Genomic DNA, 24,718 nt, shown 5'->3' on the forward strand with positions numbered 1-24,718 from the left:
AAACGGAACGGAGGAAGTATATGAAATTAACAATAATAAAATTCTCCTTTCCTCCACAAGAGTCAAACACTAATTAAAAAACAGCCTCTAATACACAAGTATGTGAATTGTGATTGCATCCAATGACAAAAGATCAAAAGAATTTTCAGATATGCTTAAAAATTGTAGATTGGACCCATTACTCAAATGATGAAACAGACATCTGATTCCACATGACCCTAAGACAAAATAACATATCCAGAACAATAACTCAGATGAAGATTCTATCAGATCTCATTTCCATGGCATATAGATTCCCAATGAGCGACATTAGTGCGATCCATCATTCAACAAAAAGCAGGCCTACAAATAACATGTAGGATATTATCACGAAATATTCTATGGTGATTACAAATAAAGATGGTTGTAGAAATTTAATGGTTCAAAATAATTTCAAGTTTTAATATATATAATTTAGGAAATAACTAGAGAAATAATTATAATGGCTCGGATTATCACGAAATAATGGTGATTATCACGAAATAATTATAATGGCTCGGATTTTCCTTTGGATCAGAGCGGACTAGAGTCGGATTCGGACTGGGTTGCTATTCCTAGTCACACAAATGTCCAAAAAAAAATAGAATAGAATACATCATTTAAAGTATTGATACGTTAACAAGGTATATGAAACGTGTATCAATATCCAAGATGTATCGAACATGAGATACACCATTACATGAAGTGTCCATGCTACCCAGATAGCAAGTCATAAATAATAAAGGATACGAATTTGTGTGTGCAATCATTATAGTTATAAGCTTCCACATCTTTCTTAGCTGGAGATGCCTATAGTATGTAATTTTGCACGTACAAATTACAGGAATATATAGAAAAAAGCAGCCAAGCTTTATGACCCTCACCCAACTATCCAGCATTTCCATCGGTAAAGTGATTGACATAAAGTTATGCAACTAATAAACGTTTGAAGATCCATAAATATGGATTTGAATGATTAACTATTACATCCTGAAAGATGGGAATACCAAGATTGAGTAATGGAAATACCAAAAAGGGATAAAAGTTTGCTTAAATGATTCTAGAGATATGACAGAAGTGATGACTAAACTGAAGTAAGTTTGCAGCAACGAGAACATGATTAATTGAGCAGTGATTAATTGAGCAGCTTGAACAAGAAGCTCAAATAATTTATGCAAGACATAGCTTAAGATATTGAGCTAACTCAAATAGAGCCTGAATGAAGATGAAACCGCCTCTGTTCTACAGGAATGGAGGTAATATTACCCATCGTCGTGGGTACTTGGGTTTTCCATCTTTTCCGTCAAATAACTGCACGGACAAGAGAGACAAAAACGACAGGAGATCAGATCAGACATTGAAAGGGGAAAAAAAAACAAGATCAACATATTTATAATGCTGAGAAGTCAGAAAATCTGAACAAAGAAGAACAATGATTCCCAGCTTTTAGTTTTGTTTCTGCCATTAAACAGAGGACTCATGAGCTTGAAAACAAACCTCAGTTTTTGGCCCTGTTTGGCACTAGCGTTTGAGGTAGCGATTAGCGGTTTAACATGATTAAAATGCTACTTAAGAAAATTATGAGTGTTTGGTAAGGTAGTGGTTGTAGTAGCGGGTAGCAGTTGGAGTAGATTATGAGTAGCGGTTGTAGAACGTTACTACAAGTAACGTTTGAGATTTAGAGGTTTTGCCTTAAGTCTTTTACCATTACAAAATTACAAGGAGACTCTTAAAATTTAGAAGAATAAAGATCATAAGCCACTGAAATAATTTTTTGCCTTTTGCCTAACTGTAACTTTGATTTTTGAGACAGGTCATTGGGAGTTGAGAGTTGGGACTTTGGGAGACAAATCACCCAGTGGCTGGGATAAAGAAGGCCCCAGATATATTGTCTCCTCACGGTTTGATTGTGGAGGGCAATTGAAGATGTAAACTTAAGTGACTTCCTCACAAATAATTGTTACAGGTTACAGCAACGACTCCAACTTTCGTTGTTATAAAGTTTTCACTTTTGTATCAAATTGACAGCGAGCAAAATATGTTAGTTGCTATATTTATATGTATACTAACAGAGTTAATTTTGCCTATTACGCATTAGCTTTTTGTACTCAACACTACTAATCTATCCTTTCTGCTTCTCCCAGTGTTATCAGCAAACTTTGCAAAGTGTTAACAATTTCTCTTATTCTCTAGCACTAACAGACATCACATCACATGCAGAAAAATAAACTTTGTTCAGGTAATTGGAAAAAAAATATAGAATTTACCTTCTTGAGACGGCGATGCTTTGCAAGTGCCCAGTTAGTCATAATTCCGGCAGCAACCACAAGAAAGACATAACCTGCGACAGTTTGAGTTGCAATATTGAAGCCTACCCACTGATAAATTTCTGTGGTGTAATTAGCACAGGTCACAATATTGAACAAAAACCCACTAGGTATCTGGTACCCTCCACTTCCACCAGGACCCCGCAGATTCTTCAGCAAGATATGACAGTAGAAGTTTGAAAGTTGACAGAGCAAGCCAAATCCAAATCCAATCTTCCATTGAAGGTCATTACTAACTGGGGTGTACAGTGGGTGGTTCACATAGTACGCAATAAAAGCTCCGAAAGTCCAGTAGTACATGCAATTGCGGAACACATTGGACAGGGGAGATGTTGCATGACTGAAGCGATGTACAAAAAAGGTCTCCATGATTCGTTTGAAATAGTGGAAACACCAGTAATAACAAGCATATGTCTGAACTGGGTGTATGACACGTTCCTCTTTGTAACCAAAGTACTGATAAACAGGGAGGTAGTGAAAGATGGGGTAGATGATCAGAGGTCCCAAATACTCGCAAAAGAAAAGAGTACGATAAGAAACCTGGGGCCCTAGGTCCTTAAACACCACAGTTATGTTGTTGGGATTACCATCAGAATACTCTTTGAGGCTCTTCTTGCTGTCCAGGACAGTTGGCCTTCCCTTTGATCCCGGTTGGAGAGGAAGAGTCAATCGTTGCCTGGAAGGGTAGAATTTCTTGGCTGCAGCATGCAATTCAGATGTTCATTAGACAGCAAAACAAAGCCAATTTCCAAAATAGGAAAAAATGCCAACAAAGAAACAAATGTAAGCCAATCATTAAATCGATCAATTGACAACTTTTTCATGCTCTTCCACTATCTCTGCAAAAAGGAGGGAAAAAAAGGAAATGAAGGACTAAAATGACGATAATGATACTGACTGCAACCTACTGCAAGTCATCCCACCATAGTATATTTCCATCCACTAAACTTGGGCCATCTTAGAACTAGGACATATATCAAGATAAACAAACCAAGCCTTATTTTAGTCTTTTAGATGGTGGTATTGGCTATCAATTCTTAACCATCATCTTAGCCTGAAGAATAGATGAAGTAAAGCTGCCAAAAAGAAGAGTACCCATCAGCTTCCTAATGCTAATTGCTAACTTCCCTGAATGTGAACCGCAGACAAGGACAAAGACTGACAGTGCATCATCCTAGAAGATCTCTGGAACATTTGCTACACTTGGCGATAAGACTCCGCATAAGACATATTTGCAAAATTAATATCATAGGCTCATAGATCATAAATTTTTCAATATGTTGCTATGATGTATTGCACGACATATATGCTTTTGAAAGAAATGTGTAACAAAACCCATAATAAATGGACATATCTAAATACTGGATCTAGATATTTTGGTGCGGTACAGCAGAAGGGATTTTAGATGAAGGTATTCATTTAGTATCTTTGAAGCCAGAGAAGCAAGAATTTCACATCTTAGATCAATTTATGATGTTCCAGTTTATTAATCATATTATTTTCCTCAATAATGTCAACCAGCTTCATTTAGCAAGTCATCTCATAAACCTTTTCTTTTCTTGGGCTGAATCTCATAGACCTTCCATAACCTATGTTCGCATATGTGCTTACTCTTAAGTAGAATATCTCCCTTTCTAACTTCATCACCCCACTTAAATAACTTGAATGTAGGCAATTCCCGTTCCAAATACAGCTATATTTCCAGAAGGTCAATAATAATACATTATACTACCCACATTCAGAGTCACAACACAGGCAGCTCCTAGGTATTTTGATGTAATGCTTCCGAAAGACTTGTAACAAACTTTATAAATCCTACATTAGACTCAAACCGCAAAATTTTGGCTGCAAATGTAATCTGAGCATTTTATATCTAAGACAACTCCCTGTATTTGATGAAACATAAGTAACTTAAAATGGGAAGGCTATGACTTGGTTTCACCACGAAATGCTATGCTTCCGAAGCATTGAGCAATTTGAACTACTCCCCGAAAAGGGCTAAACATGTTCCTCTTTCCTTGCAAATATAAATCGCACTCTTGCAATCCATATTGAGTTATCTTGCTATTAAAAGTTGTAACTACTATATATCCGTCAAGATCATTTCTTCAAATCCACCTCATTCACAACCAGGCCATTGCATGTCCTTTGCTTAAAAAATGTTCAGTAAATTAACTCCAAATGTCCCGTTCATACAAGGATTAGGTTGAGAGAGCTTATTAAGAAGATACCTGGTTAGGGGTAATGCATGAAGACGACAGTAAAGATAAAATGAAGATGAATTTAGGTGGTAGTAGAAGAAATGATTTAGATAATGTAAGAAGAGATAAATGGAAGGAGATAATTAAAACCCTCATTTCGGGGGCAACACATTATCCTACCGGGACCCCCCCCCCCCCAAAAAAAAAAAAAAGAGGGTAATCCTTCCCCCTATTTTCTATACAACCAATCACATCTTCCACAATCTACATTCTTTTTATCTTTTCTTCTATTCCATCCTCAATACATCACCACCAATCTAAACATACCTTAAGAAGAAAACACCGGTCCAGCAAATCGCCGAACAACCATGTACATCATTACTTATACACATTTCGATCAAGCATGAAATTCAACAAAATGTATTCAGCTTACAAAAGTCATAAAGCTCTCATCGAACTTATTTCTAGCATATAAACATTACACGAGGTATAAATCATTCCTCTTTCACAACTCTTACTATAAGCCATAACATAAGCATAGATTTCAAAATTGTCAATTCAGACATCAAGGAAATGTATAATGAAATTCTACTCAAAAACATTAACAGTAGAAAACTTAAAGTACTCACTTTTCTTGTGAATTGCCTCCTGTAGATCAGCAACAGTAGCCTAACAAAACAAACCCAGAAACAGAATTACTCAACTTTATACTACAAAAAATCACAAAAATTCATGCCAAATTACATCATTAATAACACAAATAAGCTTAAAATCACAGTTAAGATTCAAAACATCAGCACAAAAACAAGAATTGGAGAGAGAAATTACGGAATCATTAAGCTCGATTCCGCCTTTCAAAAGCTCCCTTCCACTTCGAGTTACAACCAAGACCTTCATTTCTTGAGTAAATTGAGAAAAACCCAATTCAGAAGATGAAATTTGCAGTAAACCCTTTTAATTTTACGCCCTAATTGTAAATTTGTGGCGGAGATCTAAATGAAAATGGTGCCCTCAAATCTAGAGCATAAATGAACCAGTCAGTTAATAAGAGAAGGATTCGTTAAAGGGTATTTAAAACGCCAATTTCTCTCCTGTATTGTGGCCTTCGGTTATCATATTGATGGCATGTAGTTGGGAGTAGGTTAGTAGGATATCTTGACACCTAACTTCCCCAAAACTGATCAACTACTTACTACCCTCGTATTTTAGGCATGGGATTTCACTTTTCAGAGATGGGGAGGTCAAGTTATTAAAGTGCCTCGAAACTCCTCATTAATTTGTGTGTGTTTTTTGGTTGGCTACCCGATTCACTAGAGCTTTGCTCCGACTACATTCAAGTCTGACTCGGATGGCACATCTGACTTTGATGGATGAGTCTCCCAACAAGAGTTTCTGCATACGGTGAAACTCGAATTCGAAACTTCTCTTAAGCGATAATTTGTGTGAATTTTAGTTGGAGAAATGCTAGGTTCCCAACTCTTTTTTTTTCAATAAAAACAAGGAATAGAGCTCTCTAAAACTCTTAAGGAACCTCCTTTCAATGATGTAAATTATTTCTATAAATTTCAAGGATTACTGTAAACTCAATTTTTTTCCTTTGGATCTGATCATTTCCTGTTTGATCACAATTTGTTTTAGAGTATCGAACACCGATTGAATTTGATGTTTTTGCACCAAACACCGATTATGTACTGATTTTGATTTTTTTGCTTGATTGGTGACTTATGATATACGTAGTAGTATACAATAAAATATTAAATTGGAGTAGTTGGTGAAACGCTTGTAGCATTTATCATTATCGAATTTCAGTTTTTGGTTTCAAGATTATCATAATTGGACAGTATTTAAGAAATTTAGAATTAGTTATACTTGAGTTTTTTTTATTAAGATTAGAAATTAATATCTTAATGTGGAGTCATACAACATCGATACTAGAATTCATATCTAATAAATAAATATCAGATTGGATAGATGTACTATGGCAAAACCACAATTTTTTTAAAGAATCAACAAAGTGCAAATAGGAATAATAAAAAGTCAACTCATTCGAAAGTGCACCGGATGGATTTTTTTTCCCAAGAGGACCTTGAATCGTAAATTCAATCAATTACTGTGCAGAGGGTTGAGACAATTACTTTTAGTGAAGAGGCCAAGGGGATATGGTGATTGGTAACATAAATTAATACGAGAATCTTTAACGGATATGTTATATCTTATGCGAAGAATTCAAACGAATAATACAATTTGGTAAATATCGACAATTGTTAGGTCATCAATGCTACCAGCGCCCCAGTTATGTGTCACGGTGCATCAAGAAGAACATGACAACATTGATGTTCTTAGGCTTTAACATTTTAAAAAAGAATTGTTGCTGAATTTTCTAAGTTACATATAAAAGATGTTGATTGCTACACCATCAGTTCATCTATATATCTTGATTTTAATTATTACATCTTCTCTTCATACTTCTATACTTCTATTAAACTTAAAGTATGTTGGAAATTGGCCTCAAAATGGTTCTTGTCCCACATGGAAAGATTTAAAAGGAGCTTTATTCATCATGTCATTCTAATATTTGTGTGTGCGGCTCACGCTCATTTTTCATTTTTGCCATAAATATGCAAGAAGCAAGCTAAGGAAAACAATAATGATGCTTCAGAGTGCTTGATAAACAAATACTGAGAAAGCCTTGGTAACCAACTGTTTGAGTCCAAAAAAGACTCAAACACTCACATTGGTACCATTATAACCTGGTATTGGTATCACATTGTTATCAGGATTGGTACCAAGCAACCTTACTTTGGTATCAAAATTTTCGGACAATGTACCAATCTAACCTAGCATTGGTACCAAACAACACGCGAGTGAAATTTCCAAAGCTTAAAATGACCAAATTGCCCCTGTTTGAGTCTCCTAAAAGACTCAAACGGTTGGTTGCCTAGACAAACTGCATTTGTCTAATTTCTGGCAATTATTTCTGGCTAGCTACAACTTCAGTAGTACATGACTACATTCAATATGTGACAAGTAGCTAGTAAGAACTGCAGGGCAATCTCACAGAAGTAACCATTAAAAAGAGCAGAACAAACTCAACACACGCCTTCAACACTTGTAGCTAGCCTTCTTCTGCAGCATAAGGAACCACAGTCTCTGGTAATCGCTAAGGGCGAAGAGCTCTGCAGCACCTCCAAACCTCTCTGAGGCAACAGCATATGATCTCTCTGCATTCCTAGCTTAATTTTTGGTTAAAATCTATAGAGAAACAAAAGGGAGACCACCTCTTTACTTTTTGTGTGTCTGCATCCTTGCGTATGTTTGCTCAAGTATTTGGCAGGAACCTTATGGCACTGGCAGGCTAAGCATATCTAGGGTTGAACATAAGAGTAACTTATCCTGGTTTTCTCGGATTCAGCTACTATCTTCGGTCAGTAAGTAGAAGAACCCAAAGCAAGCTTTCTAATTTAAGAAGGCAACAGATTATGAAGGCAGTTAGCCCTCTTGGCCTGACTATTAGGACAGACTATGTACTTCATAACAAGTAGCTTAACAAATACACCTTAACGTGTAGAAAATGAAAATAGCCAGGACCGTGAGTGATAACATTCTTGAAAGAAGAATAAAACATTGTGTTTGTACCTGACTACCTGTCATTAACTCTTAGAATTGGAAATAAAGCTTACGTCGCTGTATGCATTTGTTAGCTATTTCTTCATCATGTTTGATGCTTCAGCGAAATGAATATATATCAAGTCCCTGAGACGTACAAGCAGACAATAGCAATTAACATGCATATAAATCTAGCAAGAAACGTTAAATCAAACTATCTACAAGGGGAGAAAGAAAAAGCTATCTGTTTCATAGTGCACCCGAAGCACTGAGACAGAGGATCCCAAAAAGGCTGAGGAAGCATTTGGGGAGTATTCCTTTCTGAAAAATACTACACAATTACTTGTCTCAACATTCCAAACTTTGTCCCAGTTCCATCATTACTAATTCACATATTTTCCTGGCAAAAGATACATGCAGACATATTAAAAAAAATGTTAAGCCCTAACACAAACATTTTAAGAACCCTTGATCGTATGGCTATCTATATTATTAGTGCTTTATGAAAGCTGAGTTGGTCATATTGTTACATCCGTCTCAAGCATCCAAACAGAAACATGACATTTACTGTGACATTCAGAATGTCTAAAAAAGAATATTATGTTTTTATCCCTCATCTGATACAAAAACAAGAATATAGTTGTCACCCTGCATATATCATCTATATCTACATAGAAGTATCTTGTACGTCCCAAATTCCTATTTTGGTTTTCTTTGCAGAGAATCCTGGCCTATGGCTTGAGCCTTAAAGATGGAGTGAGGCTCACCTGCACAGATTTTGAAGCAAAAGCTCCCTCAGGCCTCATCCAGTCATTAATATCAGATATTCATATTCCAGCTCCAAGAGTTACATAGTTGGAGAGGTGTGAGAAAATTATTTGGACAAATTTATTCTGCAACAGAACCACGGAAAGGCAGTGCCATCTCAGAAGCGCCATCACAAAACTTAACCAAAATCACACATTCTATTCGAGTTTGAAAGTTCATATGATGCTCTTGCAATCACTGTAGATCAACTCACTGTGATGCTCCAAATAAGGCATGGAAGCATTGATGCATTTACAAGATGGAAGCCGGAGAGTTGGGGATAAAAGGGATGCATGATCATATATATTTGGACAACGATCAATCAATCAATGCTGCAGATAAACGATGTAACAGACGATCCTTTCAGCACGTCAGATGCAAAATATGAGAAGTAATTTGAATCAGTATTAAAACAAAACAAACACCAACTTGCTGTAGGGAATTAAGTCAATTAACTATGAAGTGATCTATACAACCAACAGCCAAAATGTTATTCCCCTTTATGCTAAATACCTTACACAGTATCTTATTCTAGAAGACCAATCTTTTTCTCCAAAACGATAATAAAATGATAATTGAACTCAGCCACGCCTAATTCACAAAATAATACTCCCTCCATTCGAGTCACTTGCTCATTAACTTTCTTTTAATCAATGTTAATTGCCATTGAGATATACATGCACTATTATTAGTCATTTTCAAAATATCAATGCCATATTACTAGTATGTTTAAATAACATGTAGCATGTAATACATATCTATGGATTATGAAGCATGGAAATCTTTGAGACTTGATGTTTTCTAGTTCCCGAAATTTACTAATTGTTTTCATGCTAATGAAGACCGGAATGGCTAAAACTCGAGGTTTCCCTGTTTCCAAAATGCTTCATGGCTAGTAATTTCTTATTATGTGTGCATAACTTTAGGATACATCCATAAACCAGACACATCAATTCTATCACATTTCTCAAGCAATTAAATGACCCTATATATATGATCATATCATATTGCTCCATTAACCAGACAAAATACTACTAATATTGTACTCCATCTATGATAAATTCGATATCGAAACATAAATCATAAACAATAACAAGTGAAAATTAATTTTCTACCTTCATCTGGACTCTCTTCTCTTAGCTTTCTTTAAAAGCAAGCATCTGTCTTTTGAGCACTTCATTCTCTTTCCTCAACTTCATCATCTTCTGTTTCAGCATATCCAATTGCTTATCCGATGAAGAAAAGTGTTGATCAACCGTTTTCGCCTTTGAAACAAGCAACTCCTTCTCCAAATCCTTCACCTTCTTACTCAATTCCTTCTTCTCTTCTTGCTCAGCAAAAATACAATCCCTCAAATCCTCAATCTCTCCCCGATACTTCTCTTCCACATCCTTCAATCGATTCCGCACTGAAATCAACTCATGATGTAGCTGATAAATCGTCGCTTCATCAGCCGCCTTTTGACTCAAATTCACTCTAATTTGAGCCTCCAAATCCCTAATTTTGTCATCGTGATTTCGCTTCAGCGATTCCATAGCAATTCGATGATCTTCTGCCTTTCTGGATGTTTCGCGCGTTAGTTTCTGCAATTTCTCCGTTAAACTGTGAGAATTTCCTCTCTGTTGCAGTTGAAGCAGTAAATTGTTTAGGGTTTCGAGATGGAGATTCTTCAATCGTTCATTCTCTCGCCTCAAAGTTGAGATATTTAGTTCGAGAGCTTGACGATGACTGATTTCCGCATTGATGTTGGATTTTAGGGTTTCAATTTCGTGGATGCCGTTTTCGAACTCGTCGGATATTTGATCGGCGAGGGAGAGCAAGTTCTCCATTTGTTCGTCGCTTGTTGCCGCCATTTTTGTTCGTCTCCTTGTTTTCAAAATGACTCTCTCTTTTATAGCATTGTTGCCAGTTGCCACTGTAGCAAAATATTGCTGCTTCTTTTTGGCGGGGTGTGGCCTCTGGGAATTTTTTGGGACTAGTTTTTTATATGCACGCGATGCGTGCGAAAATATGTAGAAAATTTTTTAGGGGATGTAAAAAATTTAATTAATTGTTAATTATATTTAATAAATTAGGGACATTTGAATTATCGATGGTTTTTTTTTATAATGTCTTTTTTTTTATTTTTTAAATTAATTAAGTAGTTTTTTTTTTATTTTTAATCAGAGTAAGCAGTTAGAATAGAGATGTAATGAGGGTAAAATGGGGTTTCTAATATTTTGATGTCTTACCCCTCTTCCCATATAGAATAGAGATGTTTAACCTATATCTGCTCTTTTTTTTTTTTGAGGGGTATATCTGCTCGTTTCTTAATACTTGAAACATATTTTGTTAAGATTGTTTCACAATTCTTACACAAAAAAAAAATTAACTTTTACTATGGATGATTGTGAGTCGGGATGGACCAGGCCTTTAAAAAATTGTTCATTGATCGGACCGGACCAAGATTTGGGCCGAGATTTAGTGCCCAAAGCCTGCTATTTTGAGCCAAAAAAGAGCATATGTTTGATGAATATCTATTATTTGCGACCCATAATTTGAGTACAGCCGATGCAACTCATTTTACGTTATTGTGAATTCTCCTTACTAAGTATTTGGATGCTTTATTAATTATCTTAGGCTTCCGACCATTGGTTTTGGGGTGTCTCCCCATGAAACAACCTTAAGAAGCCACTCGAAAGTGTCCCATGTCAGAGGCAAGTGCCTTGACCATAGATAACGGTGGTAACTTTGGACCACCCTTGTCGAAGAAATAGAAAGGGTCGAATTATGTGTTGGGAGGAAAATAAGCGATAGAAGGATTATTGGCTCCACACTAGTGAAAGTTGCGGAAATATATTTACTACAAGACTCATAGGACAAAGATATTGTAGGATCTAAAACTGGTAGATTAATTGGAACAACTTATTTGAATAATCGTGGCGTGAACAAACACAACTTGAATTTGCACCGTTACGTACATAGCTTATTTTCGCAAAAAAAAATAAGTAATTGAACTAAAATGTCCTACAACAACGAACACACAAGCCCTCGCCCGAGCCCAGCCTATGCGCGTGGTGCCTAGTTTCTTCCCACTTAACCTTTGAAAAATGTTTGAAGAAGGAAACTCTATATAAGGTAGGGAAATTTTCTTTACACTACCAATGTGGGACAAGATACTTTTTGTTCTTTTGAACCAACTTTTTGAAGTAGGAAAAACTAAGGCACATATACTAACTCCAACAAATATAACTAACTAGAAATTAGAATCTAGCCAAGTAGATAAAAATAACAAAATCAGTTGTGAATTGCTATATCTAAAGACTAAAGTGCACTATAAGATCAGGTATATAAAAGAAACAAAGGCAACAATCACTAGTTCACTACTCTGAGTACTATATTTCAATAACAACCATGAATCCCATGATATATTGATATCCAACAATTTAAGCAGAAACATTCACCAAACTCACTACTTAAAGGAAAAAAATTGAACACCCCAACCAGATTCATAGCACTATTTGAAGATTCATAGTTCCCAGGAGCGGATTTACTATGGGTTCACTGGGTTCAGGTGAACCAGTGATTTTTCGAAAAAAATTACCCAGTTTTTTTTTTAATTTAAAAAGTCTTTTAGATATATACAGTATGCGTGTAGAATAAAACATGAAAGAAGCATGTGGCCCAGTGATCCCTAGCAAGTAGCAACGAGCCAACGAACTCCAACTTTGAGTGACTGAATGTTTTTTTTTTACTGGCTCCGAACCCATAGGGTTGGAATTCTGGATACGCCACTGATTCCATACATATAACTCAAAAACGAAATATTCTGATAACATTTTTCATTCCTCTGAGTCAAACAAACTTACGACACGAGAGTGTGCAGCAAGATGATGTAGATGAAATCACTGCTTCTCCTCTTGCCTATTCTTACTGACTTCTTCAAGAGGTGGCAACATCTGCATATTTTTACTGTTATCAGCCATTCCCTTATAAAAATGTCCCATTACATATAATAGTTCTGGCAAAATGAAAAAGACCCAAAGAGAATGAGAGAAATAAAGTTCGCATTTTGTTACCAAAAAATCCTGATTATGAACAGATGATACACATAACCATTATGTAAACATTGAAGGGTTTTGATAAAAACATATAGTTTGCGGAAACATATCAAAATCGGAACTACACACATATTAATTCATGAACCTATTATACACATTAATATACCTTTGTAGCGCGCCTCCAATTAGCAGATTCGATCAGGTTACTTTCTTGAGAACCTCACTTGAAGTCCCTCTAATGGCTAGCACACCACACGATCGAACCGCGACACAAAGACAGCTTAGATCTTGGAGCAGGAAGAGCAAAGTATATTTCTTAGACTCTTACTCTCACGTATTTTTGTGTCTCACTTTTGTAGAATATAATTTTGGAGTCAAAACAATATCACGTAACTTGCCTTTACATTATATGATTGCCTATCATATATATAATGCAAATCCCCTTAATTAGAGTAGCTTATTGTTAGGGAAATCCTAACAAGAAACTAACTCCACAAAGTGGGGATATGCACGTTGTGCATAGTAGAAATATCAAAGATTTCTTTTTGATATTTTATTCAACTTTATTCAAATATATTCATGGTTCGACCCATGTGAATGTGTGCGACCCTATAGGATTAATACTAATTAAGTTGCAAATATATTTACTAATAATATTGCCAATCGATAGCGGTTTCCAGCTAAACATATCGATTACTTAATTATACTAATTTTATCGTAACTCTTAACCGATCCTATAAACTATCTTTTAGAGATACCCACATTGTTTGAAGGACATACCTCCAACAATTTTTTTTTTTTTGTTTCTTGCCGAAAGTTACGCTAGGCAGTAACTTTCATCAAGAAGTAGTGGGATGTTTTTTTTTTTTTTGTTTTGTTTTAAGTGGGTTGTATACAAAATTCGTAAATTACGACTTGTTGTATATAGGTTTCCGTAAGGTTTTCAACCTTACTGTCTTACTTAATTCAGTTGGGCATAAAAGGTTTAATAAAATATTAGGCCATAAATAACAATGTTGTATGTTATGCGCGCTAATTATTTTATTAATATGGTTTTAAGTGGGAGGATTTGAAAAACATGAGGGCATTAAGTTAAGTTGAGACTTAGTTGGGCTCGTTAACTATAAATAACTTTTTTTTTTTTCAGGTGTTGATCTTTTAGTAATAATAGGCATGAAAATTCGATTAGATTTAATTAAGGTTAATAATTGGTAGATTGTTTAACTTAATTATTTCTTGCGCGTTTATGTATGTTTATACATGTACTTCGTGATTTATATAAATGGCTTTTATATAAATTGGGCCATTCATTTTGGAAATGAATGGGTGTATGTTATTAAATATAATCATACAGGTTTTGTGACTAGTATGGCCCAAATAGGATAGAAAATATGGTGTGTATACCATTTTGTTTTATTTGTAATTAATTACGGTCTGCGAACCGTTATGTATTTTTGTATATTATAGTATAAAATATTATTGTAATTAAATACAAATATGTTCTCACTTGTAATCATGAGAAGATGAAGATCAAGTGGTGAGACAAGCTATCCCGTTTGAAGAGAAGAACTTCAAGTCTAGGGGCCATACTAGGATCACTTATTTTGTTTCATGTTTTATATTTAATTATTATTGGTTTGTTTTATGGTGTTTGATTATGGTTTAATAGTTCACTTAATAATCAAACCAACATAGAAAAACCTTAGTCCCAAATAATATTGAGAACATTTTGCTTTCCCAAACATTAACACCTATGAAACCTTCGATCACTAGTGATGGGCTTTACCATAGTAAGGGTATCACTTCTAATCTTAGGATAATAAGGGTAGACTTAGTGAAGAGGTCTACATGTTAGTTTGGTTTTCTCATCAATTTAATTAAGGAGTCCTTATAAATTGAAGCAAAGGATAGGTTTAATTGGCTAATTTCACCTATCAACCAAGAATTATAAGAAAGTTATAATTAGCAAATGGATTGCTTACCTAAATCATTAGCTTGAGTGTCATGCCACAGCTGACTTAGGCTAAGTGAGATAGGATCTTGGAATCATTTTATTCGGAGGGACTTATTTTTTTGTACCTGAATAAAATGTTAATAACTTGTTTATATTGCATGTTGCTTTATTTTAAGTTATTAAATATGTTAAAACGATTTTAATTTGCTTTTCTTTTCATTTGTAGTAATGGCTAATTCAAATAACAACAATTCATCATACAATTTGCGTTCAATTCTCGAGCGTGAGAAGTTGAATGGCAATAATTTTCTCGACTGGCAAAGGAACTTGAGAATAGTCCTAATGCAGGAGAAAAGAGAGTACATCATTGATAAACCTCTCCCTCCTTCTCCTCTAAGTAATGCATCTGCTGAGGAGAAGGCTGCACATGTACGTCATGTTGACGCTGCTACAGATGTTAAATGCCTTATGTTAGCTACTATGAGCCCAGATTTGCAAAAGCAATTTCTAGACTCGGATGCATATACCATTAATCAGGAGCTCAAGAATTTATTTCAAGAGCAAGCCCGGATTGAAAGGTTTGCAACTACTAAGGCTATAATGGAGTGCAAGCTTGAAGGAAAGAAGTCAGTTGGCCCACATGTTCTGAAAATGATGGGTTTGTTTCAAACCAGTGAGCGACTGGGCTTGACTTTTCCTTTGGAGCTACAAACTGACTTCGTTTTGCATTCAATTCTGGATACTTCATTTGATAATTTCAAGATGAACTATAACATGAATGGAATGCAAACATCCTTGAATGAACTTCATGGTATGCTGAAAACAGCTGAAGGAAATGTCAAGGATGAGCCACAGAAGGAAGTTCTAATGGTGCGTAAAGGGAAAGGGTTTAAAAAGCAATTTAAAAAGAAGGATTGGCCAAAAGGCAAAGCACATGCTACGCCTGCTGAGTCTGGTAAATCACAGCCTACTAAAAAGAAGCCTGTGATTAATCCTGCTGATAGCAATTGCTACTACTGTGATGTTAAAGGGCATTTCAAGAATGATTGCCCAAAATACAAGGAAGACAAGAAGAACAAATGTGTTGCTTCTACTTCAGGTATTTATGTTATAGACTGCAATTTTGCAACTACTACTTCTTGGGTCCTAGACACTGGCTGTGGTTCTCACATTTGTTCCAATGTGCAGGGACTAAAAAGAAGTAGAAACTTGGCAAAAGGAGAGGTCGACCTGCGAGTTGGAAATGGAGCCAGAGTTGCTGCCTTAGCTGTGGGAACCTTTAGTTTATCTTTGCCCTCTGGGCTTGTCTTAGATTTGAATAATTGTTATTGTGTTCCTTCGATCACAAAAAACATTGTTTCAGTTTCTGTTTTAGACAAAGAGGGGTTTTCTTTTGTAATAAAGAATAGTAGTTGTTCTATTTATTCAAAAGACATGTTTTATGCTTCTGCACATTTACAAAATGGGCTTTATGTAATAGACATGGATAAACAAATCTATAATATTAATACTAAAAAGGCTAAATCGAATGATTTAAATCAAACTTATCTCTGGCATTGTCGTTTAGGCCACATAAACATTAAACGCATTCAGAAGCTTCAACAAGAAGGCATTCTAAAGTCATTTGATCTGGAATCATTTGACACCTGCGAATCTTGTTTAATGGGGAAAATGACAAAGTCACCTTTCAATGGAGTAGGTGAAAGAGCAAGTGACCTCTTAGGACTAATTCACACTGATGTTTGTGGTCCTATGAGCACTAATGCTAGAGGTGGATTTAGTTACTTCATTAATTTACTGACGATTTGAGTAGATATGGTTATATTTACTTAATGAAGCATAAATCTGAATCTTTTTGAAAAATTCAAGGAGTTTCAAAATGAGGTACAAAATCAACTTGGGAAGACAATAAAAGCTCTTCGATCTGACAGAGGAGGTGAGTATTTGAACCAAGAGTTTGATGACCATCTAAAGAATTGTGGTATACTGTCACAATTAACTCCTCCAGGAACACCGCAACTAAATGGTGTGTCCGAAAGGAGAAATCGAACATTACTTGATATGGTTCGATCTATGATGAGTCAGGCCGATCTTCCACTGTATTTTTGGGGATATGCTATTGAAACTGCTGCTTCCACAATCAACAGATCACCGTCAAAAGCTGTAGAAAAGACTCCATATGAGTTATGGAATGGAAAGGCACCCAAAATATCTTTTCTAAAGATTTGGGGTTGCGAAGCTTATGTGAAACGTCAACTCTCTGATAAGCTTGCACCAAAATCTGATAAGTGTTTCTTTGTGGGATACCCAAAAGAAACCAAGGGGTACTACTTCTACAACCAATCAGAGAACAAAGTTTTTGTTGCTCGTGATGGTGTCTTTTTGGAGAAGGAATTTCTTTCCAAAATGACAAGTGGGAAAAAATATATCTCGACGAAGTTCGAGGTGAGCAACAACAACCAGAAATGGAAAATGAGACTCCTAATCATAGTGAAACACTTGTTTCGACTGATGTACTTGAGGAGAATTCTACAGTTGTACAAGCCCCACGTAGGTCGGAGAGGTATAGAGTTCGGCCAGAAAGATACATAAGTGTCTTAATGACTGAGAGCTATGAAATATTGCTTCTTGAAAGCAATGAGCCTACTACCTACAAAGAAGCTATGACGGGCGAAGATTCTGACAAATGGCTTGAAGCCATGAAATCTGAAATTGACTCCATGTCTGAAAATCAAGTATGGAACTTGATTGATTTGCCCAAAGGGATAACTCCCATAGGATGCAAATGGGTCTTCAAGAAAAAAACCGACATGGATGGAAACGTTTACGTTTTCAAAGCTAGGTTGGTTGCAAAAGGTTACAGACAAATTCACGGTGTGGATTATGATGAAACTTTTTCTCCAGTCGCTATGCTTAAGTCAGTTCGGATACTCCTAGCAATCGCCGCATTTTATGACTATGAAATTTGGCAAATGGATGTTAAAACCGCTTTCCTTAACGGAATTCTGGAGGAGGATGTTTACATGGCTCAACCAGAAGGTTTTGTTGATCCGAAAAATGCTAGGAAGGTATGCAAGCTTAAAAGATCCATTTATGGATTAAAGCAAGCATCCAGGAGTTGGAATATACGTTTCGACGAAGCCATAAGGGAATTTGGTTTCGAGAAAAATGTTGAGGAATCTTGTGTTTACAAAAAGGTCAGTGGGAGCAAAATCGCATTCCTAGTATTATATGTCGATGACATTCTCCTTATTGGAAATGATGTTCCAATGCTAAAGTCCGTAAAGGATTGGCTTGGAAAATGTTTCTCAATGAAGGATCTAGGAGATGCACAGTACATTTTGGGCATCAAGATCTATAGAGATAGATCTAAAAGGATGATTGGACTAAGTCAGAGTACTTATATTGATAAGGTGCTTGATAGGTTCAATATGAAAGGTTGTAAGAAAGGCTTTCTTCCCATGACTCATGGCATGAAGCTTAGCAAGACTCAGGGTCCTAAAACACCTGATGAGCAAAAGCGAATGAGTGTTATTCCTTATGCATCCGCAATAGGATCTATCATGTATGCAATGATATGTACTCGCCCTGACATCTCGTATGCTTTGAGTGCTACAAGTAGATACCAAGGAAATCCAGGTGAGGCGCACTGGTGTGCAGCCAAAAATATTCTGAAGTACCTTAATAGGACTAAGGATAAATTCCTGGTGTATGGTGGTGCAGATGAATTGGTTGTTACAGGCTACACTGATGCGAGCTTCCAAACGGACAAAGATGATTCCAAATCTCAATCTGGATACATCTTCTGTCTAAACGAAGGGGCAGTGTGCTGGAAGAGTGCTAAGCAGAGTACAATTGCTGATTCTACAACTGAAGCAGAGTACCTTGCTGCTGGAGAAGCGGCAAAGGAGGCGATTTGGATTAGAAAGTTCATCACTGAACTCGGTGTTGTCCCTAGCAGTGCTGACTCGATGTCTCTCTATTGTGATAATAGTGGAGCCATCGCCCAAGCCAAGGAGCCAAGGGAACATCACAAATCTAAACACATTCTGAGAAAGTTTCACATTCTACGAGATTTTGTTGAGAAGGGTGAAGTTAAGATATGCAAAGTAGCAACAGATGATAATGTTGCTGATCCATTAACTAAACCACTTCCGCAGACCAAACATGATGCTCATACGTCTGCAATAGGAATAAAGCACGTTGGTGATTGGCTTTGATTTCTATGGATGTTTTAGATTATGTTTTATTTTTCGTAATCATTAAACATTGGTTTTTATCTCGTTTTATCATTAATGGAATAATTTTATCTTCATTTAATTTTGGTTTAGCATTAAATGAATGTCCAAGATATAATCGTTGAGTTTCAAATAGGTTATCGAGACGAAGTCTTGGATAATGAGACCCTATTAAGTGGACTGAAAGCTTAAGATTAAAATTGTCCCTAGTCTGAATCATTGAGAATGGACACTAATGTTTCATAAAAGACTAGTTTGCAAGTTGATTTATAGTGCTGTTTCATGGGCTAGTTGACGGGGATGTCATAAATCATTTGCATGAGTATAAGCTAAGAACTTATATTGGATAGACCCACCTATGAATATGTTTTAAGAATTTAAAATATCATAAGCATATCTCATTAAATTATCAGAGACTATTCCTTATTACCTGAGTAGTTCATTGTCTGTTCACTATTGGATTAGTATGCTTTGACTCTGTCAAACGTCGCACCGTAAAAGGAGACAATAAAGGCAGTTTTCAGGTTGCTATGAATCTAGTATTATAGAAGTGAATGTACAAGATTGGGATTGTCCTCCTATTAGGATCATTGTCTTATGGGCCTCTCGAAGATTATAACTGTGAAAATGCATGGCCGTGCTCAGATGGATTAGGAAGTAATCATCTGTCTTAACAGGTTAACTCATGAGTTCGAGAAACTATTTGAACTTAATAAGGATGATCGAGATTCTTACCTTATGTTCGAATAAAGACGTAAAAGAGACAAAGGAATATATGGCACACTTGTTCTAAAGGACAAGTGGGAGATTGTTGGAGGTATGTCCTTCAAACAATGTGGGTATCTCTAAAAGATAGTTTATAGGATCGGTTAAGAGTTACGATAAAATTAGTATAATTAAGTAATCGATATGTTTAGCTGGAAACCGCTATCGATTGGCAATATTATTAGTAAATATATTTGCAACTTAATTAGTATTAATCCTATAGGGTCGCACACATTCACATGGGTCGAACCATGAATATATTTTGAATAAAGTTGAATAAAATATCAAAAAGAAATCTTTGATATTTCTACTATGCACAACGTGCATATCCCCACTTTGTGGAGTTAGTTTCTTGTTAGGATTTCCCTAACAATAAGCTACTCTAATTAAGGGGATTTGCATTATATATATGATAGGCAATCATATAATGTAAAGGCAAGTTACGTGATATTGTTTTGACTCCAAAATTATATTCTACAAAAGTGAGACACAAAAATACGTGAGAGTAAGAGTCTAAGAAATATACTTTGCTCTTCCTGCTCCAAGATCTAAGCTGTCTTTGTGTCGCGGTTCGATCGTGTGGTGTGCTAGCCATTAGAGGGACTTCAAGTGAGGTTCTCAAGAAAGTAACCTGATCGAATCTGCTAATTGGAGGCGCGCTACAAAGGTATATTAATGTGTATAATAGGTTCATGAATTAATATGTGTGTAGTTCCGATTTTGATATGTTTCCGCAAACTATATGTTTTTATCAAAACCCTTCAAACATACTTCCTCGGCACGTATAAGAAAATGTAGCTAATATCAGCCATTTCCTTGAATAATCACTTCACATAATTCATACTGTCCAAATAATCCAAGAACAAACTGAGTAAATTGATATAAATTCAAAACATACAACATAATTATGCAACGATTTACTAGTTAAGAGATACAATAAAAAAAAAAAAAAAATTGAGGAGTCTGTCAGAACACCGTGTGATCATCTCAAGATCGCAGAGGAGCATGAGAACGATCATCTACTGCACCAGGGGATCACGAAGATCGAATGGTAGCTGTTAATCACGCATACAATAAAAAAAAAATAAAATAATAAGGAGTCTGTCAGAACACCGTGTGATCATCTCAAGATCGCAGAGGAGCATGAGAACGATCATCTACTGCACCAGGGGATCACGAAGGATCAAATGGTAGCTGTTAATCACGCTCTAATCACACGGTCGTAAATCATCCACCAGACTTAGTTTCCTGTCTCCTTAGAACTCAAGGATTCAGAGGTACGATCCTATAGAACAGATCCTGTTCAAGTAAGGTCGTGCTCTATACACTCAGTGCTTCGATATATAACTTTTGTAACTTGTTTAAGAAACACCAATGTGGGAGTTTTTCCTTAATATGGACGCAAATTCAGGTGTATATCAATTATGGAGAGCTAATTACCAAGTTCACACTTTTTCAAGATAGAGAAATTTAATTAATCCGTGTCATATCTTTTTACTCGTATTATAAATTTAAATTAGGGTTATGGTATATATAGTCTTTAGGGTTACATATGAGATATAAATATATTGCTTAAAGTGAAATTAGTTGTAAATATATACATGTTCTTTAAGGTTAAGGTGGTGATGTAGTGACATCGCTTCCTACATTATATCTATGAAATTTAAGGACCAAACCTCATCAGACTCGTTTGAGAATTTTTCTTTTCCTCTTAAGTGAGTCCCTTCATCTTATATTAAAATAGTAATAATATGCTCTTTAATCTTGGGCTCTTGGCGCTTCGTTGGACTTCTACGTTAATATGGACGCATATTCAACTATGTATATTGAGCGCTAATAATAAAGTCTATATATTTTGTATAGATAAATAATGATTACAAATGCTATATGCCTATTTGTTCACAAAAATCAACAGGGTATTGGTAGAAAAGCAATTTTTTGTTTACTAGGTACTTTAATTGTTGTGTTTACAAAGTAGTAATAATTGGTGCAACTTGCAAAATTAGGCTAGGAAAGTAAATAATGCGAATTTGAGCGAGCTCGACTATTAACATTTCAAAATGAGTATGTTTTAAGTCGAATCCACTTGAGTTGAATTTTGATCGACTAAAATTAATCAAGTAGAGTTTTAAGAGAGTAATTTCGAATAACTCCCAAATGTTATGTACTTCCTCTGTTTCTTTTTACTTGCAACAGTTTGACTTTCACGCTTGCCAATGCATAATTTCAATAATTCGTAAGTTTAATTACCGATAAATAAAAATATAATGTTGTGTGGTTAGAAGGTATCAAACACGAGACCTTTGAAAGGAAATTTGAGAGTTTAACCATTGATCCAACATAACATCTTTGATTAATATTTCAAAATAAAATATAATAAGATTTTATAATTATATCTCATTAAAAGACTATACAAGTAGTTAGATATTTAACACATTAATGGTAATGATAGTAGACTATGGTCAATTTTTTCCTCACAAGACAAAAATCTAAGAAAAAAAACAACTCGGAACATCGTCCGGGACACTCACTAGTTTTATATAAATACCTGAACATTTGAGCATTTTACAAATTTTTGAGATGAGTATCAAATTACTCAATTTAACCCACCAACATCTCGAATCGATCGAGTCTGATTCAAGCTCACTCGAGTCGAACTCTAGTCGAGTTTTGACCGAAAAACTCACAAGCTACCTTGTCAACAAGAAGACAAACTATTTTGAATAGAAACAACTCACTTTTATTTCATGATTAATCAGCTCTTTGGTTACAAGTTTACAACTTACAAGTAGACAACAAAACGATCATACAGAAATTAAACTCAGAAAAAGTAACTAAAACACAACACACCTCAATCTACAAACCAAGATAAAACCACAAAGAAGACCATAGTAGTGTGATTTAAGCAGAGATATCAATAGACTTGACTTCAGGCTTCTTCTCTTCCATTTTCGGAATAGTAACAGTTAAAACACCATTCTCCATATTAGCTTTAATCTCCTCCATCTTCGCATTCTCCGGCAACCTAAACCTCCTCAAGAACTTTCCAGAACTCCGTTCAACTCTATGCCACTTATCATTCTTCTCCTCTTGTTCTCTGTTTCTCTCTCCGCTGACTTGAAGCACTTTCCCATCTTCCTTCTTTAATCCGGGTAAATCCGCCTTAAAAATATGGGCTTCTGGAGTTTCTTTCCAATCCATTCGAGCATTCACAAATGCTGCGGTTTCGCGAACAGAGGAGAGAGATTGAGAGTTGTCGTTGAAGGGGAAATTCTGAAATGGGTCCCATAAATCAAGGGAGAATGGGTCGAAGATGTTGTTGCGTCGGTTTTCGAAGAAGCTTGGAATTAGCGACATTGTTGAATTAATTGTTGTTTTTGATTTTTGATGTTGAAGATGTGAGTGATTTTGTGGTTTGATTGAAAGCTAGAAAATTTACTCAATGATTGGATTTCTGGTTGATGATTGTGAGAGATGAATTAGGGTTCATATTTATAGGAAGTAGAGAGTGGAGAAGAGTATCTTGAACCTTCTTTAAATTTCTATTCATGTTTTTTCTGGAATATTTGGGGGTTTTCTAGATAATCACAGGAGAATAAAACAGAGGAAAAGAGAAAGATTGTTGTTGATGGTTCGAGAGATACTTCATTTTATTCGATTGGTGTGGTATTATATGGATTTATTCATAAAATTGGGCTACTCGATGGTATGGGTTTGTGTTTGAGGCCTGCTATCACACTGGAGATTGCTACATCTATTCACTGGATAGATTACCCATTTGAGTTGGACTCCACTTATTATTAATATCTCTAGTGGGTAGTTTAGTGCGTAGACAAAAATTTTCCCTACCGTACTAGTATTGTGTAGTCAACAATTTTTTTTAATAGCTACCTATCTCTTGTAGATGAGCGTATAGTCTACAATTTGTTCTCCTCGGTTATTCAGCAACGGACCACCAAGACATTCTAGTAATTAGTAAGATAGGATGATATTTTGATGTATAATAATTTATGGTAAGAAAAGGATAACATTTGTCGATCATATACATACTTACTCCGTTCCAAAATATAGTTTTTAATTCTCTATTTTACGAGAATTAAGGTAAGTAGAATCTAAGAGTGATCGTAAGGTTTTTTGTTGATTTAAATAGATATTGTATGGGAAGAGATGATTTTAGAAGAAAGAATGAAGTTTAAATGGTGAAAAAGTATTAATTGTAACACTTAGGTTAAATAAATAAAGCAAAAAACTAATTTCAAGAAGCAAATAAATACAGGGGAGACTTTTTTCTAGGCAAATTACGGAAAAATGTGGAACTAAATATAAAAACAAGAACTATATTTTAGACATCCAACGGAAAAAACCCTAGCCCTCTCTCTCTTTTCTCTCTAAAACCCTAGCCTCCTCTACCCCTTCTTCATCGGTTAGGGGCTGCCATAGATGATTTCATCCATGGTAAGCCCCTTTTCCGCTTTTATTTTCAGTTTTTATTTCATTTTCTTATTTTGTTGAATAAATTAGTATCTCTTTATGAGATTTCTTCAAACCCTGTTATGGGGTTTTTAGTCTCTATTGTGGAAATCTCCTTCTCCCCTATGGGAGTTGTGAGTGTAGTTTTTTTGTTTTTAGGTATGAGAAAGTGTTCTTATTAGTTAAATTTCTAGACTCAACATGATGGTATTGAAATCTCGGATGCGGTTAACATGGTTCGATCAAGAATGCTCTTCCCAAACTATGTCAGAATGATAGACTTCCTCATCAA

At 35.6% G+C, this 24,718-nt stretch overlaps 3 protein-coding genes and 1 non-coding gene across 10 annotated transcripts; all 4 read right to left on the reverse strand.

Annotated features, from left to right (window-relative positions):
- Positions 1-916: 916 nt before the first annotated feature.
- Positions 917-5,777, reverse strand: LOC104904012 (very-long-chain enoyl-CoA reductase). Its single transcript, XM_010692185.3, has 4 exons — positions 5,375-5,777; positions 5,176-5,215; positions 2,286-3,043; positions 917-1,329 (listed from the first exon to the last, which is right to left on the reverse strand). The coding sequence occupies exons 1-4, from the start codon at positions 5,441-5,443 to the stop codon at positions 1,261-1,263; spliced, it is 936 nt and encodes a 311-aa protein (XP_010690487.1). The 5' UTR covers positions 5,444-5,777; the 3' UTR covers positions 917-1,260.
- Positions 5,778-7,036: 1,259 nt separating this feature from the next.
- On the reverse strand, positions 7,037-13,362 carry LOC104904003 (protein At-4/1). Of its 7 annotated transcripts, none has more exons than XR_007271678.2 (4): positions 13,166-13,362; positions 10,075-12,897; positions 8,920-9,045; positions 8,306-8,552 (listed from the first exon to the last, which is right to left on the reverse strand). XR_007271678.2 is itself a non-coding variant. In XM_057392823.1 (3 exons), the coding sequence occupies exon 2, from the start codon at positions 10,810-10,812 to the stop codon at positions 10,096-10,098; it is 717 nt and encodes a 238-aa protein (XP_057248806.1). In that variant the 5' UTR covers positions 10,813-12,897; positions 13,166-13,362; the 3' UTR covers positions 7,037-8,299; positions 10,075-10,095. The 7 variants fall into 7 exon arrangements, 5 of the variants coding, with proteins under 5 accessions (XP_057248806.1, XP_048495558.1, XP_057248805.1 ...); XR_002039353.3 differs by having other exon boundaries at positions 8,920-9,291; XM_057392823.1 differs by lacking the exons at positions 8,306-8,552; positions 8,920-9,045 and adding an exon at positions 7,037-8,299.
- A 7,692-nt stretch (positions 13,363-21,054) lies between these two features.
- On the reverse strand, positions 21,055-21,273 carry LOC125495382 (small nucleolar RNA U3). Its single transcript, XR_007272020.1, has one exon. It is a non-coding gene; the product is annotated as a small nucleolar RNA U3 (small nucleolar RNA).
- A 1,400-nt stretch (positions 21,274-22,673) lies between these two features.
- LOC104903994 (18.2 kDa class I heat shock protein) lies at positions 22,674-23,615 on the reverse strand. Its single transcript, XM_010692162.3, has one exon. It carries the CDS (start codon positions 23,311-23,313, stop codon positions 22,858-22,860), a length of 456 nt encoding a protein of 151 aa, XP_010690464.2. The 5' UTR covers positions 23,314-23,615; the 3' UTR covers positions 22,674-22,857.
- Between the last annotated feature and the right edge of the window lie 1,103 nt (positions 23,616-24,718).

This window comes from Beta vulgaris, chromosome 2 (assembly GCF_026745355.1).
Source record: "Beta vulgaris subsp. vulgaris cultivar EL10 chromosome 2, EL10.2, whole genome shotgun sequence".
Lineage (NCBI taxonomy): Eukaryota > Viridiplantae > Streptophyta > Magnoliopsida > Caryophyllales > Amaranthaceae > Beta > Beta vulgaris.